The sequence below is a fragment of the Cavia porcellus genome, unplaced genomic scaffold, assembly GCF_034190915.1.
Source record: "Cavia porcellus strain 051 isolate PalLab524CR breed Dunkin Hartley unplaced genomic scaffold, mCavPor4.1 scaffold_28, whole genome shotgun sequence".
In the NCBI taxonomy this organism is placed as follows: Eukaryota; Metazoa; Chordata; class Mammalia; order Rodentia; family Caviidae; genus Cavia; species Cavia porcellus.
In genome coordinates, this window is record NW_026947511.1 from 40,231,381 (window position 1) to 40,246,439 (window position 15,059).

Consider the following 15,059-nt stretch of genomic DNA (forward strand, 5'->3'; position numbering starts at 1 on the left):
ACTGCCAAAGCAAATTTCCAGTTTTTTAAAAATTTTGAACCTTGTATTTATAATCAAGACACCAGTTTAAATCATACTATTTCACATAATACATATTGATCATGGATGTTAGAAAACAGACTCAGGCCTTCTGCCTAGGTGGCCGAGCTTCCCTGTCAACTCTCCAACCTACCATCCCCTCTGGCTCCCGCATCCCTCCCACTAGCACTGGCTCACACCTGGGGCTCTTGAGAATAACAGTGATCGTTTGTTTGTTGAGTATTGTGTGCCAGAAGCTGGGCAAGGCACTGGAAATCTGGAAGTGTTGGCAAGGTGGCCCTGGTCACAGACTGTATTGGACACTCACTATGTGACATCCTAGCCTTGACCAGTGACAGAGGTGCTGCATGAGCCTTTCAGCCTTTGTTTCCTCATTTGGTTCAGTACCCAGACAGGAAAGTGTAGCTGTCATGGATTGGGCCCCCAGGACACTCCAGCAGAGGGCCATGCTATAGGCGTGAATGCCGGGGCCCTGAACCTAGTACTGAACAAATGAGGGCAGGCCTGGGTTAGCAGAAATTGGTAAGACGACACACAAATGCTATCATACAGTATGTGGCCTTTTAATGTTTTGTGATTCATCCACACTGTAGTATCCCTCAGTACTTTGCACGGCCGACTCGTGTTCTGTCACTAATGTGGATGGGTGTATGTTGTGTTCATCCACTTAGCCTTAGGGTAGGCTACTGTGAATAGTGCTCACATGAAGTCGCACGCTCATTTCTGTCAGGTACATCTGTGGGAGTGGACTTCATAATGTGCTATGGTAACTCGATATAACACTTTAAGGAGCTGTCAGACTGCCTCCCACAGTGGTTGCCCCATTTAACATGACCACCGGCAACACAAGGGAATGTAGGCCATGTCCTTGCCTTTTTAGTGTATTATTGGTTAATTACACGACCTGGTTACCATAGTAGATATATGCTAACAAATGCTTTCCTTGTTTTGTGGATAATTTTCTTGTTCTTTGAAGCACTGCTGGGCCACTTCTCCAACTCCCAGTACTGGGTTTTGAACCCAGAGTCGGCCTGCTGCCAGGGCAGTGCTCTACCACTAGGCTACTTTCCAGGTTTTGAGACAGTCTCAAAGTTGCCCACGCTGGCCTCAAACTTGTAATCCTCCTACCTCAGCCTTTTGAGTAGCAGGTATTGCAGGCATTCCATGCCTGGCAGTTGGGCTACTTTTAATAAATATTTTTAAATCTTAAACTAGAAATATGTGATTAGTGTTTGAGTATACTTCTAAATACACATTTTAATGTTATGAATAACCCATTGATGTATGCAGACCGTTTTGAGCCTTGAGCTCATGGAGGGATGCATCCTGGTGGCAGCAGAGCTCACCTGGCTCTTCTATCCCGGAGGTCTTGGACGCATGTGTGTGAACGTGTTTGATTCTCACGACCTCTTCTGAGGTGGACACTGCTGTCATGACGCACACTGTGTGTACAGGGACAGGAGGCAGAGGAGCCGGGCACTGCCTGGAGTGGGAGGGAGCTGCTTAGGCACAGATTCCGTGCTCTCCGCAGCCAGCTGATGACACGGGTGGAATTAACCACTGCGAGGAATACCCATGCGTTGGCTCGGATGGTGAGAGTAGTGTTTCCACAATGTCTACCTGGGACACCGAAATGAGAGCCATGCTAGGCGCCCTCACTGCCGGGCCTTCCACAACGACGGCCTGCTTGGTCCTCCCCGAGGGTCAGGGCTTTGCAACTCGCCCCTCCAGAGCAAAGCTTAATTTCTGAGGTCACCGACGCTGAAGGCTAGGGGCTGGGCTGTGGGCGGGGCGGTGGAGGGGCGGGACCAGCCCACAAGTAGGGACACTCGGACAGGCTGGTGCGACTGCGACAGAGCCATGAGTTGGACCTGCCCGCGGTGCGAGGAGCCAGTGTACTTCGGTGAGGCCAGGCAGGGAGGGGGGTGCGCGGGGCCAGGGGTGTGGGGCGGGAGCGGGTGGCTGTAGACGCCCACCCCACTCGGTGAAGTCCTTTTCCTGCTGGGCGGGGCGCTGCTTGTAGGATCCAGAGCAGCTGGGCTCAGCTCCTTGGCTGAGGGAGAAGGGGTCCCCATTCAGCAGTCGCCCACCCTATCCCCTGCAGCGGAGAAAGTGAGCTCTCTGGGCAAGAACTGGCATCGTTTCTGCCTGAAATGTGAGCGCTGCCACACTGTGCTGTCCCCGGGAGGGCATGCAGAGGTGAGCAGGCCAGGGCCCAGACCTGTATCACGCCCTATCCTAAACCCCAACTTGGGGCCACCCACTGCCAGAGTTGGGAGCCGCAGTATGTCCTGACCCGCGCCTGCTCTGCCTCCCTGACCACAGTGGCCGTTCTGCCAGAAAACCCATTGCCCAGCCCTCCCTGCCCCAACCCATCTTGGCCCAAGTGACCCCCTTCCCTCTGCTGCGCCCAGCACAATGGGAGGCCTTACTGCCACAAGCCATGCTACGGGGCCCTCTTTGGACCCAGAGGTGAGTACCAGCTGAGGAGAGCCAGGAGCAGGACCCACCCTGCCCTGCCCATGATCATCAGTCTGGTCTCCCTGCCCACCTTCTGCTCCCTGCAGGGGTGAACATCGGAGGTGTGGGCTCCTATCTCTACAACCCCCCCACAGCCTCCCCTGCCAGCACCACCCTCAGCCCCAGCAGCTTCAGCCCTCCCCGGCCAAGGACTTGCCTCCCCTACCGAAAGAAAAGTAAGTGAGGCCGGTGGCAGCCCTGCACGTGCCTCCTCAGCACCCTCTGTCTTCTCCCAACTGCATCCTTGTCCCTGCAGTCTTCTCCCGGACCCCTTCTCTGATAGTCCTCATACCAGTTGCCAAGTTTAACAGGTAGAGTGGGCAGATGGCATTGTCACCCATTCTGTGTTTGAGGCACCTGCAGTCCAGAGAAGGCAAGTGACCTGATGTCGTCACACAGCTAGCAGAGGCCACGGCATGGGGGGAAGACCTACAAGTGAGGGATCATGGGCTGGACTGGCAGCGAGTTCCTCCCTTCTCTCCACTGGGCCCTGCTGCTCTGCTGTCCCAGAGTGGGCAGTGACATTGTGCTCCCAACACCTGACACCCTGCCCCTGCTGGCTCCTTTATCAGCTCAGGTTTCCTAAGGATTGAGTTGCTGTTGGGGGGGGGGGTGGCTCCACCTGGAGGCAGGTGGTCTCTGACACAGAAGGGGCTGTGACTGTGGGTGGGTCTCCGGAAGTGTGGATGTTACCCACCAGAGTGGGGCTCTGGGATGAGGGAGCACGGGTTTGGGGAGAGGGTGCCATGGCACACAGATGCTGTAGACCTAGCCGAGGCCTTGGCCCCAACACAGCCCTACCTAGTGGGGGCCTCCCCCTCCCCCAAAGGCCTGGCCAGCATGAGGACATTCACAGGAGAGACCTCGCTGTGCCCTGGCTGTGGGCAGCCTGTCTTCTTTGGTAAGTGGCAATGGAGAGCTTGAGGAGGGGAACCTAGGCGGGCAGCAGAGGCAGAGAGGAACTGCCATTTCTCTCCAACACCAGCAGAGAAGGTGATGTCTTTGGGCAGAAACTGGCATCGGCCCTGTCTGAGGTGCCAGCGTTGCCGGAAGACCCTCACTGCTGGAAGCCATGCTGAGGTGGGCAGGGCAAGGGTGGTGTTAGGCTGGGATGAAGATGCAAGCGCTGGGAAGCATGTTGCTTTGTCTGAGAAACGCTCATCTCTACATGTTCCAGCATGACGGCGCCCCCTACTGCCACATCCCCTGCTACGGCTACCTGTTCGGCCCCAAAGGTGGGCAGCCCCACCCCAGACACTGGGGCTAGAGCGCGGCATGTACATGGTCTGGGGGCTGTGTGAGTGACTTTCCCTGTAGCCGCCTGAACCCAAGCCCCCCAGTTCCCTCCATCCCCCACCCCACACCCAGGCTGAGGCCCATGGTAATAGAGCTCTCTCCCTAGGTGTGAACATCGGTGACGTGGGCTGCTATATCTATGACCCAGTGGAAATAAAACCCAAATAAGCAGCTCCCAAGAGAGGTCACCCGGATGCAGGCTTCCTGCTGTCCCTCTGTGTCCAGTGAGAGCTACAGGGGTGGGGAAGGTGGAGTCCTGGGTCCCTGGGCCTAGGCGCCATGGTAGGCCACAGTCTACTCTAGCCTCTCTGCTGATTCTTCCACTTCCCAGCCCTCCTGGTCAGGAACACAGGCTCTCCATTGTGAATACTGGCACCCCAACCTTCCCATCCCTTGTCACAGCAAATTCTTGGGCTTAAAAGAACTTATCAAACTTGTTTATTGAGCCCCAGCCTCTCTGGCTTCTCCAATAAAATGTTGGCTTCCATGCCCTCAGTTCTTCGGGCACCAGGTTAGACAGTGGATTAGATGGGAGTGGGGGGTCCCTGGAGGGTGGCTCAGAGGAGGCAGGGCTGGCTTGCCCTGCCTGTGCTTTTGGTTCCCCTGGGCAGCCCCTAACTCTGTACAGGGGACAACATGGGACAGTCCCTTCTTCGGCGCCGTCTGCAAGAAGCATCTTGTTCAGTTGGAGCAAAAAAGATCCTGATGAAGCTAAGATGCTTCATCATTGTCATTTCGGAGATGAGCAAGTTGAAGCCCAGAGAAGGAAAGCAACACACCCAAGGTCACACAGGAAATTGGTGGTAAAGCTCAGATTTGGAAATTAGAGCCCAGAGCAAATCCAATGGCTTCCTATCCAGGGCTGTTCCCTAAGCTCCTCACTGCTGCCCCCACCTAAGAGGCACCTTTATTCACAGAAGCCCCCAGCTCCAAGAAAGGTGCCCAGGACCTCTCGCAGACCACTGCTTCTGGGGAGGTAGTCCTATTGCTGGTGGCTGAATAATAAGGCTGGAGAAGCACGGGGAGGGGCTCCCATGGCAAATCCAGCCAAGGCAGAGGGGTTCTGTGCCCCAGCCCGAGTTGCAGGAGTCTGCTCTGCACTCAGCCCTCGGTGCAGAGCCGCTTGTGGAGAGCTGTGCCCGGCCCCACTCAGTTCCAGGCCTGCATCTCTTCCTCCTGAACACCACGCAGGGGACTGGGGAACATGGAGGGAGAGCAATGCTGGGTTAGACGCTGTTGCCCCGGCCTACCCCACTCCTGGCACACACACAGAACTCCCACCATGATGCTCACACACACCTGTACACTGCCCTGATGTGCAAGCATGGCTCAAAGCCCTTTCCTGAGCAGCCCCAGGTATCTGTGTGTGCATGACGTCATATATCCCATACCTCAGGGCCTGCACATGCCTGTGCACACCCACACACTTGCCCAGATACACCTGAGGAGGGATCAGGTTGCCAAGCACCTGCATACATGCACACACACTGCCAGCCCTGTGCACACACCTTGTTCTCTCCACGTCTTGGATGGTCTCCGGGAGCTTTGCCCGCCTTGTCTCTGGCAGCAGGAAGGCAGTGCAGGCAGCCAGCAGGGCGATCCCCCCATAGGCAATGTCAGGCAGTGACAGCCACACTCCATCCAGCAAGGCAGCCAGGGGGGCCAAGGAGCCCCCCAGCCGGCCCACCAGCGAGGTCAGCCCCAACCCTGTCTGCCTGTTCAGAGGAGAGCAGGGAGGCAGCTGCTTCTCACCCTCCTCCTGGCCGTGCCTGCCTCACCAGGCTCCCTCTGCTGCCCCTTGTCAGACAGCTAAGGGAGCCACGTGTCCGCCCACCCCGGACCAGGAGCCCCCAGGCCAGTGTCGCCACAGTGCCAATGAGAGAGAAGAAAAGCTACAGAAGGCATGGGAAAGAGCAACATGGAAAAATAGCTTGACCAGACACCGCCACGTCAGTGCCAAATCTTTATACACTGAAACCCAGAAATTCTGCACCCCCAGCCACAAACAGCGTAAGGAGCCCTGGCCGGGAGTCCAGACAGCCCCCCCCCCGCCCCCAGCAGCTCTACCCAAAACGGATGGGGCAGGCAGCATGGGTTTCCTGGGGCTGTTTAATTCCAAAGCAGGCCCAGGAAGTTGTCTGATTTGGTTTAGAACTACCGTACAGAAGACGAAATGCCCCCAAGGGCTCCAAGATTTGGGTCAGCACAGCCCAGATAAGTGCTGTGTTGTGGGTGCGGTGTAAAGAACGGGAACAGACAAGCTTGAGTCCAGGTCAGTTGCCCGGGACCCTGCTCTCGGGCCCTCTCACCTGAGCACAGTAGGGTACAGCTCTGAAGTAAACAAGTAGGCAGTGGTGAAGGAGGCTTCAGAAAAAGTTTTCCCTAACACTGCCAGGGCGGTGCGCCAGGATTTGGCCTCTGAAAGAAAAAGTTTACCGGCAAGGGAGAGAGAAGCAAAAATAGCTTGCAAGAGCGGGGCACCTGCCTTGCAAGCAGGCAGTCGTGAGTTCGATCCCCGGTACCGATAAAAAGGAAAAAGACAAAAGAGCGGGGCAGAATCTCTGCAAGGGGTAGACCAAAGGAGGGCGGGGCTTGCTCATAGGGGTGGGACCTATGGTGGGTGGGCGGGGTCCACTGGAGGCAGGGTGGACAGTATCCCCGATTAATCGTGGTTTGTGGGCGTGGCTTAATGGGGGCGTGGCCGTCGTGGGTGGGGCAGGGACCCATGTGGGCGGTGCTCACCCGAAGACGTCAGCAGTCGCACACCGAAGGTCAGCCCGGTGCCCGTCAGCGCGCCCACCTGCGTGGGTCGGCGACCCGCGTAGCGCACCAACACGTAGACCAGCAGCTTGGAGGGCACCTCCATTGCAGCGTAGAGGAACTGCGTCTGGTATACGGTCAGCTCGAAACCCGTCAGGTCCAGCGTGAGACCGTAGTAAGGAAAGTTCACCCCGAACCTGGAAAGAACAGCAGCCCCACCTAGAGTCCCTTCCCACGCCTTTGTCCTCTCTGCTCAGGCACTTTGACCTTTCAGACCTGACCTTTTTGCTGCCTAGACCTTCCCGGCACTCACGTGCCATCTGGGTCTAGGATGTAGCAGGTCCAGAGGGCCATGACCCTCCTTCCACACTGGTTCATTTTAGTCACGGAAGGGACCGTCCGGAGCCACGCAGTGACGAAGCACAGAGCCTGAATTTGAACTGCTCTGTGACCCACTGCATCTTCTTCCTCCCCAGCTGGGTAATCCTTCCTGTCCTGTCACCCCTGGCTCGGCCTTACCACATCACCATGCAGCACAGTGAGATGTGTCGCAGCCTCCGGGTGCGGAACAGGTCCAGGTAGGAGGGTTTCCGGACCGCCTGCTCCGTGGCCGCCACTTTGCTCAGAGTCTGCAGGGGAGCAGAGGATGCTGTGGGTCAGAGTTGGTCTCAGGATGCTCCTGTGGTTCCTGCTCCCCGTCTCTCTGGATCTCTGTGCCTCCCCTCTTCCATGGCAGGGCAGAAGGAGCTTTGAGGTGGGTACCTCCCAGGCTAGGCAGGACGTTGTAATGTGTCTGAACTCTGCAGTAGGGTCAAGGGCTTTTCCCTGTGAGGGCCACAGGACATGGTCACACACGTACATCCACACACACCCCTCACCTCAATACTCAGGCTATCCTTGCCCACAGGGTGCCCATTGAGCCTGGCACAGCGGAGCAAGTAGCTTTGGGCTTCCTGCACTCGACCCTGGGTCAGAAGCCAGCGTGCAGACTCGGGTACCCACCTAGGGGACAACAGGAGACCCTTCAGTCAGCAAGTCAACACCATTAACCAAATCTCTCTCCTGGCCCATCACAGGCTGTCAGCTTCTAGGCCAGTGATGGTGAACCTTTTAGAGATGAGTGCCCAAATTCCAACTCAAAACCCACTTACTTACCAACACTGCAATTAAACCTGAATACTGAGGTTTTGGTTTAGAAAAAATAAGCCATACATCAACATCTCTTGTCTTAAAAGAAAAACAACATGTGTGCCACAGCGTTGCCACTGCCGCTCTAGGCTTTCCCTCATGCTGTCCCCTCCACCTGAAGCTCATCTTCCATGCCCCACGAGCTCTTAGTTTTTCCCTAAGGTTCAACATAAAAGCCCCCTTCCCACACTTCCCTGCTTAGGCCTGGCCCTGCCCTTCTTTACCCAGCTGAATCCTGTTATTCCCCAAACTCTAGCTCCCAGCACCAGCCAAACAAGAGGCACAGACATACTGGTGCCCAGAAAGACCAGCCAGACCCAGGCCGTCTTGGGAGGCATGGGAGACCACCCTACATTAGCCCCAACTCTGCGGCCAGGGTTCCCCCCAGGCTGGCCCTGCTCAGCCCACCCCTCCAAGGCCAGCCTCAGCTTCCACTCAGACTGCCTTTACCTGTCTCTCCTGCCCTTCCCGTGTCCCTGTCTCTCTGAATCCACCTTTCAGTCTTGGTCTCCCTTGCTGCCTCTTACTGGTTCCACCTCGGTCTGTGTCTTGTTCTCTGTGTCTGTGGCTGTCTTGGGGACTCTCTTCATCTCTCGGTCACTGGCTCTGTTTCCTTCCCTTTATCCCTCAGGGTCTCTGTCCCTCAGTCTTCGTCTCTGATTAAGTCTCCTTTTGGCTTTCTGCATCTCATTCTTCCCAGTTGCCTGCATTCCTCACCACATGCTGATGATGCCCAGGGCAAAGGGCAGGGTGACAGTCAGCAGAAGCCATCGCCAGTCCCGTATCAGGTACCCAAGCAGTGCCAGCAGCATGACGCCTCCCGACCAGAACATGGAGCTCAGAACACCAGCCACTATGCGGTGCTCCATATCCAGCCACTCCAGCTCTAGGCCCAGGGAGGGCCAGGGAAGACAGTTAGTGGGCCAGGCCAACTCTCACACTGCCCTCGCTTGCCTCCGCCCTCCGGGACCTGTCTGTTCCCCTGTCTGCCTCACCCAGCGGTAGCACAATGACAGTGAAGCCAGCCAGGGCCATGCCGGTTAATGTGCGGGTGATGGCGAACATGACATAGTTGACTGAGGCTACAGATGCCAGGCCGAACACCAGGGAGGTCACATAGGACACCAGCAGCAGCCGTCGCCGCCCAAACCTATGCGGGGACGTGTGGTATCAGCACCCAGTAGGGATGCCAAGACACAGGAGGCCCATCCCCTGCTAATGAAGGTGAGGTCCCCGTCCCCCAACCCGCCTTCTCCTGTATTCACCCCGGGCCTCAATCCACCTGTCGGACAGGTATCCAAAGATCACAGCCCCCACCAGCACACCAACGAAGAATAAGGTGGATGTCAACTTGTTCAGGCCTCTGTGCTCGCACACGAGGTCCCACTGCAAGGATAGGGGTGGGGTCTCCTGTGAGTAGAAACCCTCCCCCAGCTGACAGCAGCCCCTCTTCTCCAGACGCTGGGACCTCCTCAGAACAACCGGGCTTTTCAACTATGGCGATGCCAGGAAGTGACCCCCCCCCCCACTGTTCATCCCAGCATCACATGTGGGAGACTTTGCCCGTCCCCAACGTTGCAGCCTCAGTTCCTTTTCCTGCCTGGACCACAGCAGGGGAGTCCTGCTGCCTCCCCTTTGATGGATACATAGGACTGAGGGGCAGCTCAGTGGCACGCCTGCCTAGTGTGCATGAGGCCCTGGGTCCCATCCCCAGTGCTGCAAATACAAAAAAAAAAAACAAACCCAGATAGGTTAGTTATGTCAGTCCCACTCCTGGGACCAGAAAAGAGGAAGGAAAACTGGAGACTGCAAAAATACCCTTCTCAGCTCTCTGTCCCCACCTTCTCTCAGGAGCCACTGTATCCCTTTCCTGCCTTAGTCACCTCCAAGGGAATAAAGAGAGCAGCCCTCTTATGGAAGGGCCATTCATTATAGGCTATGAGCTAAACTTGATACTCTGCTTCATGCTCACGGTCCCTTTCTACAGATGGGCAAACTGAGGCTCAAGGAGGTAAATGCAGGACCCTAATGCCCATAGCAACCACCCAAGGCCCTGGCCGGCCAGTTCCACTCACGTGTCCCTCACCCTCTGGGCATGGGTACCTCTGTAGCAATGGTGGAGGAGAATTCTGAGCTGTCGTACTCCCAGCCTTGCGGACAGGGAACTGTAGAGGCTGTGTCCTCTAGCTCCCCGGGGCTCTGCGCCTCTCTCACCAGTGTGGTGTTGAGGGGAGCCCGGGGTTGGGTAAAGTGGAAGCAGGAGCTAAATGTGCCGTCGGGCTCCCGGGGCAGGTGGGCCTCCAGCCACAGGTCCTGGTGGCTGATGTTGGCAGGGATGCCAGGCAGGGCACAGTGATGGGAGGGGACGGCAGCCAGGAAGACAGGCAGGAGGAAATGCAGGGGCAACAACACCCGAGGTAGCGCCATGAGCACCAGAGTCCGCCATTGGAAGGGCCCGAAGCCGCCCACCTGGTCCAGCAGCTCCTCGAAGCCCATGCTGCCTGAGGCGGCTGTTCCCCCCACAGTACCCAGCACAGCCCAGCTGCTCACCACACAGACCCTTGGACTCTGGGGTGGGGACCAACAGGCTGATGAGCAGAGTCTGTGGCCAGAATCCAGCCCCTGGGGGTTGGCCAGGCCGGGGCCCTCCCTGGCCACCCTTGTCTGCAGGGATCCTGCCACTCTGGCCTCCTGCCTGAGAGGAGGGGCTGTCACCCATCCCAGGCCAAGGCCGCTGCTCTGTGGTTTTGGCACTTCCCACTGGCTAAGAGACCAGGAAGGGGACCTTGTGTCAGCACAGCAGGGTAGCTGGGTGTGAAGAACCCCAGATGTCCCTTACAGAACCGTCCCTATTCTGGATGCCCTTTGTCCTGTTAAACTTTAGGTCACCATTGTCTATTTTCATCCACAGCCAGGCTGGCCTGCAGCCCAGGACTCGGGCCTGGTGGCCCAGCCCTTGCTGGGTAAAAGATTTTTCTAGAGCCTCGAGGCCTCCTCTAGCCCCAGCCCATGCCTATAGCAGGTGTCCCCAAGCCATCCCAGTCCTGCTGCTCCACGAGCCCTCGGCCCTTTGAGCCCTCCTGTGCCCCCGTGCTGTGCCCCAGAGGAAGGGTCCTGCGTAGTCCTGCAGTACCTGAAAGCCAGGATTGCTCGGTCTCCTGCCCCCGACTCAGTTCCCGTTCCTGACCCACAGCTAAAGCTGGACAAGAGCCCACGACATCAGACGTTATCATTGGAGTCTCCAAGCCGGGCATAACTGGGAGGCTGTTGTGTTGGGTTCCAAGAAGCTCCAGGTTTCTGAACAAGTGAACTTCCAATGGTGTTCATGGAGAAAAAAATGTATTTCCAGAATGAAAGGGGGGAAAAAGTTGGAAACCACTCATTCAATGAGTTCTTGCTTTGAACAGATAATGAGACAAACAGAGGGCGGGGATCTGCTGGGCCATGAGGACTGATTGAACGGCAGAGGTGACAGGAGGACAGGACCCTTAACTCCAGCCCAGGGCTCTTGCCTTTGACCTGTAGTGCTGACCAACCGGGTCCTGTTTACTCTGGAATGGAGTCCCAAAGACAGTTACAGGAAAGGAGTGAACGCAGGGCTCCTGGGAGTGGAGGGTGACACAACAGGTATGGGTGAGGGCAAGAGAAAGCTGGCGGTGGTGACAGGAGGTGATAAACGTCAGAGTGTCCCGTGCTCAGCCTGCAGAGTAGAGGAGCTTCAAACTCACCCCTGCCCTGAAGATGCTCACAGGAAGTGAGGACCCCTCAAGATCAACTCCTGCTCCCCTGACACCCCATCCCTCCCCAGCAAGCCCCCTTCCCTCCATCCTCCAAACTCTCTGGGCCCTTGACAGCTATACCTCAGCATGGGCCCGTGGGCCACACAGCGTTCCTCATCTATCTGGTGGATGCCTGTCCCCCTGAAGGCCAGCTTGAAGGGACCCCTCCTATCCCTCTGGCTGTCACCCACACGTGACACTTCTTTACTCAGTTTTATAAAATCACATTCTTTATATAAATTATATAAACTACTATCACCTTGAGGGTGGCCAAAGTTGGGCACTGGCGTTGGCTACTGGCTTAGTTTGCACAATTAGACTTTCTCCCCTGCTTTAATACCAGACAGCGGATAATTGGGCAAGGCCACCTCTCCCTCTCTACACTGGTCCCAGGGAGCTCAGATCTAATCCGCAGGCCCTTTCTGCAGGGCGCAGGGCAGCGTGAATTAGACTCCGGCTGTCAATCTTACTCTCTGATGTCCTGGGGGAATCACGGTGATGTCTGGGGGCAGGTGTGAAGTCTAAGTTTTGATTGTATTTTAACCATCGCCTCCAACCCCGAGCCCAATGACCAAGTCTTGCTTACCTAACTAGATGGTACAAAACCTTGCAGGCTGGAAACATAACCCTCTAAAATATGAATGATCACTAGAATGGCTGGAGGCTTTGGGAGAAGAACAAGTTCCTGGGATAAACAGTTTTGTGCTTGGCGTTGCTCACGATGAGGCCTCCTGCACTTGAGGCCTTGTGGGCTCTGCTCCTGCCCTGCTAAGCGCTCTTAGAGAACCTCCCCACCTTAGCTGGGCTTCAGGGACCCTTAACCGTGGAGCCGCCGCCTGCACTGATGACGGTGGTGGTGGTTGTAATTGCAGTGATGGTGGGAACATGAGATGCGGGGTGACGGTCCTGGTGACAGGCTGCTGGTGCTGAGGGTGACGTGAGATGTGATTTTGATGACGCCAGTGGTGGTGGTGGTGGAGATAGTGGTGTGGAATGTGATTATGTGGCAGTAATGGTGGTGGCGGTGGTGATGACAGTGACAATACGTGGTTCCCTGAGGGCAAGACCCTTGTTTCTTATTTTATCATTGTCATGGAGCCTAGTGATGGTGACATGATGGCGTGAAAGAAGATTGTGAGCCAGGTAACGGTAGTCATAGAGATGGAGGGGCGTGGTGGAGGCACTGGTGGTGGTGGTGACTGGCGGGGTGACACACCGTAAGGTTAGTGTTATTCAAAGAGGAACATGGTAGGCACCCCTGAGAGCCGGGGAAAGTGGCCTTTGTTGTGCTCCTCTCTACTCGAGGCCAGCTTCCTGGAGCCACACAGACTATGCCCGTCCTCTTGCACAGTGCCAGGCTCCTGAGGCAGGGGACTTAGGGAGGATGCCCTGGCCCCCTTCAGCCCTTGTCCTGGCCTTGACTCCTGAGTACCCGAAGGGGGAATCTCAGCGGGCCCCAGTGTGTGCTGATTGAGACAGCAGCCCTCCGGCTCCCATCCCGGTCTTCCTCCCCCAGGGTCCCCTCTGGTAATAAAGTCTCCCCCCAAATCCCCGGTTCTGTCCCCCATCTAGGGCATGACTGGCTCGATCCGCTGATTCTGTGGACACAGGACAGAGGAGAGAAGGGCGTTTGGGGGACAGTGGGAAACGGAGTGTGGGGCTCCTCAGGTCCTTGACGAGGTCTGTTAGGTGGGTGGTCCCTGAGGACAGAGGGCTTTGGAAGCCACTGTGCCCGGCAGAGCTCAGGCTCTGGGAAGACAGGACAGGCAGGGCCAGCCTGCTCGGGCCATCTTCCTCCCTTTCCAACCCTGACCCTACACACAGCCTCACTCCTCTGCACGTGTCCTGTCTGCCCCCTTGCCTAGGAGGATCCTTTCCTCTCAACTCGCCCAACTCTGGGCAAGTCCCTGAACTCGTCCACTGGCATCTTCTTTGATCTCCCCAGTCCAGCAGGAACAGCTGCACGCTGTGGGCAAGTGAATGTGAACCTCCACTTGGTGTGCTTGAGGGCATGGGGTGCTTACTGAGGCCTGCACAGGGCTTGGGGTCTGCCAAAGCCTCTGGCCGCAGCACAGCTCAGAGAGAGCCTGCAGAATTAGTTGAATAAATGGGTTGTGTGATGACTTACTGCCTGAACACCACTTAATGAATAATCCACAGCAGTCTTTCATTCTTTTTTTTTCACTCATTTAATCTCAATATTAAAACGAATTTTAAGGAATATCATGTCTATTTAATTATTCTGGGGATTTCTGCTAGAATTAGACTTGCAGAAGTAAAGTAAGTGAAGGTTAGAACCTTCATTTTGCCAGTTGGAATTCGTGCAAGAGACTAATGAAAAATCAGTATAGAGCTGGTTAAATAGGTTAGGACCCATTTGTGCAGTGGAATATTACATGGCCATTAAAAACAAGGATCCTCACTGGTGAGTAAGCATTCCTCACTTGGTATGTGCATATAAAAGAATATTACTTGACAATAAGTATTTGACATAAGGAGAAGTGTTACAAGTGGAGGTTCCTCAGAAAGGGAGCTGTCCCAGAAAGATCACATCATAGGAGCTCGTTACAAAACATCCCAAATAGCTGTGGAGCCAGAAAGTAGATTAGTGTCTGCCTCAGGCTTGGAGGGGTTGGGGAAATGGAGGTGACTGCTGAAGGGTGGGGAGTTTCTCTTGGGGGTGATGGAAACGTTCTAAAGTTGATTGCTGTGATGGTTACATGACTCTGAATACACTGAAAGCCTTAGTTGTGCATTTTAAATGAGGTGGATTGTGTGGTATGGAAATGTGTCTCAACAGAGTCACTTTGGAAAGATGAGGACGAGGCCAGCCTGGGCTATCTAATGAATTCAAGGCCAGGCTGAATTACATAGCAAGATGCTGTGTCAAAAAATAAAAATCTAGCTGGGCGAGGTGGTGCATGGCTGTAATCTGAGCACTTGGAAGGCTGAGGCAGGAGGATCACCATGAGGTTGAGGCCAACCTGGGCTACATAGGAAGTTCAAGGCCAGCCTGAAGTGTATAACAAGAATCTTTCTAGGAAGAAAAAAACATTTTTAAGACATATCGTTGGGCATAAAAATCACATTTCAGAACAGTAGTACAATATCCCCCACTTCCTTTTTTGTTACTGGGGTATGAACCCAGATCTTCCCACTGAACTGCATCCCAGTCCTTTCTTAAATTTTGAGACAGGGACTTGCTAAGTCGCTGTGTTGCAGGCTGCAACTCTGCCTCAGCCTCCCCAAATCTTGGCATTACACGTATGCACCCCCTGTGCCCAGCTGTATGTCTCCTTTCCTTCATAAGAAATGTACTTCTATGTAATCTGTACAGGTGGACAGAAAGAGATGGCTGACTTACAAACAGGGAAAAGGAGGCTGTACTGGCCCACACCACGCCATCCACAAAGGCTCCTGCTAGGAAGTCACATTTGTAGACAGCAGACTTTCCTGTTTTTATAATGCTTTCAGCAG

General features: G+C 55.4%; 2 protein-coding genes across 2 annotated transcripts; one reads left to right on the top strand and one right to left on the bottom strand.

Moving 5' to 3' along the window:
- Positions 1 to 1,847: 1,847 nt before the first annotated feature.
- Positions 1,848 to 4,347, top strand: Crip3 (cysteine rich protein 3). Its single transcript, XM_003473848.3, has 8 exons — positions 1,848 to 1,942; positions 2,144 to 2,238; positions 2,454 to 2,511; positions 2,607 to 2,735; positions 3,389 to 3,460; positions 3,545 to 3,639; positions 3,737 to 3,794; positions 3,962 to 4,347. Exons 1-8 carry the CDS (start codon positions 1,900 to 1,902, stop codon positions 4,021 to 4,023), a joined length of 612 nt encoding a protein of 203 aa, XP_003473896.1. The 5' UTR covers positions 1,848 to 1,899; the 3' UTR covers positions 4,024 to 4,347.
- Slc22a7 (solute carrier family 22 member 7) lies at positions 4,271 to 10,390 on the bottom strand. Its single transcript, XM_013157065.2, has 10 exons — positions 9,907 to 10,390; positions 9,086 to 9,189; positions 8,799 to 8,953; positions 8,521 to 8,689; positions 7,494 to 7,617; positions 7,135 to 7,244; positions 6,598 to 6,812; positions 6,165 to 6,273; positions 5,364 to 5,570; positions 4,271 to 5,050 (listed from the first exon to the last, which is right to left on the bottom strand). Exons 1-10 carry the CDS (start codon positions 10,297 to 10,299, stop codon positions 5,005 to 5,007), a joined length of 1,632 nt encoding a protein of 543 aa, XP_013012519.1. The 5' UTR covers positions 10,300 to 10,390; the 3' UTR covers positions 4,271 to 5,004.
- Between the last annotated feature and the right edge of the window lie 4,669 nt (positions 10,391 to 15,059).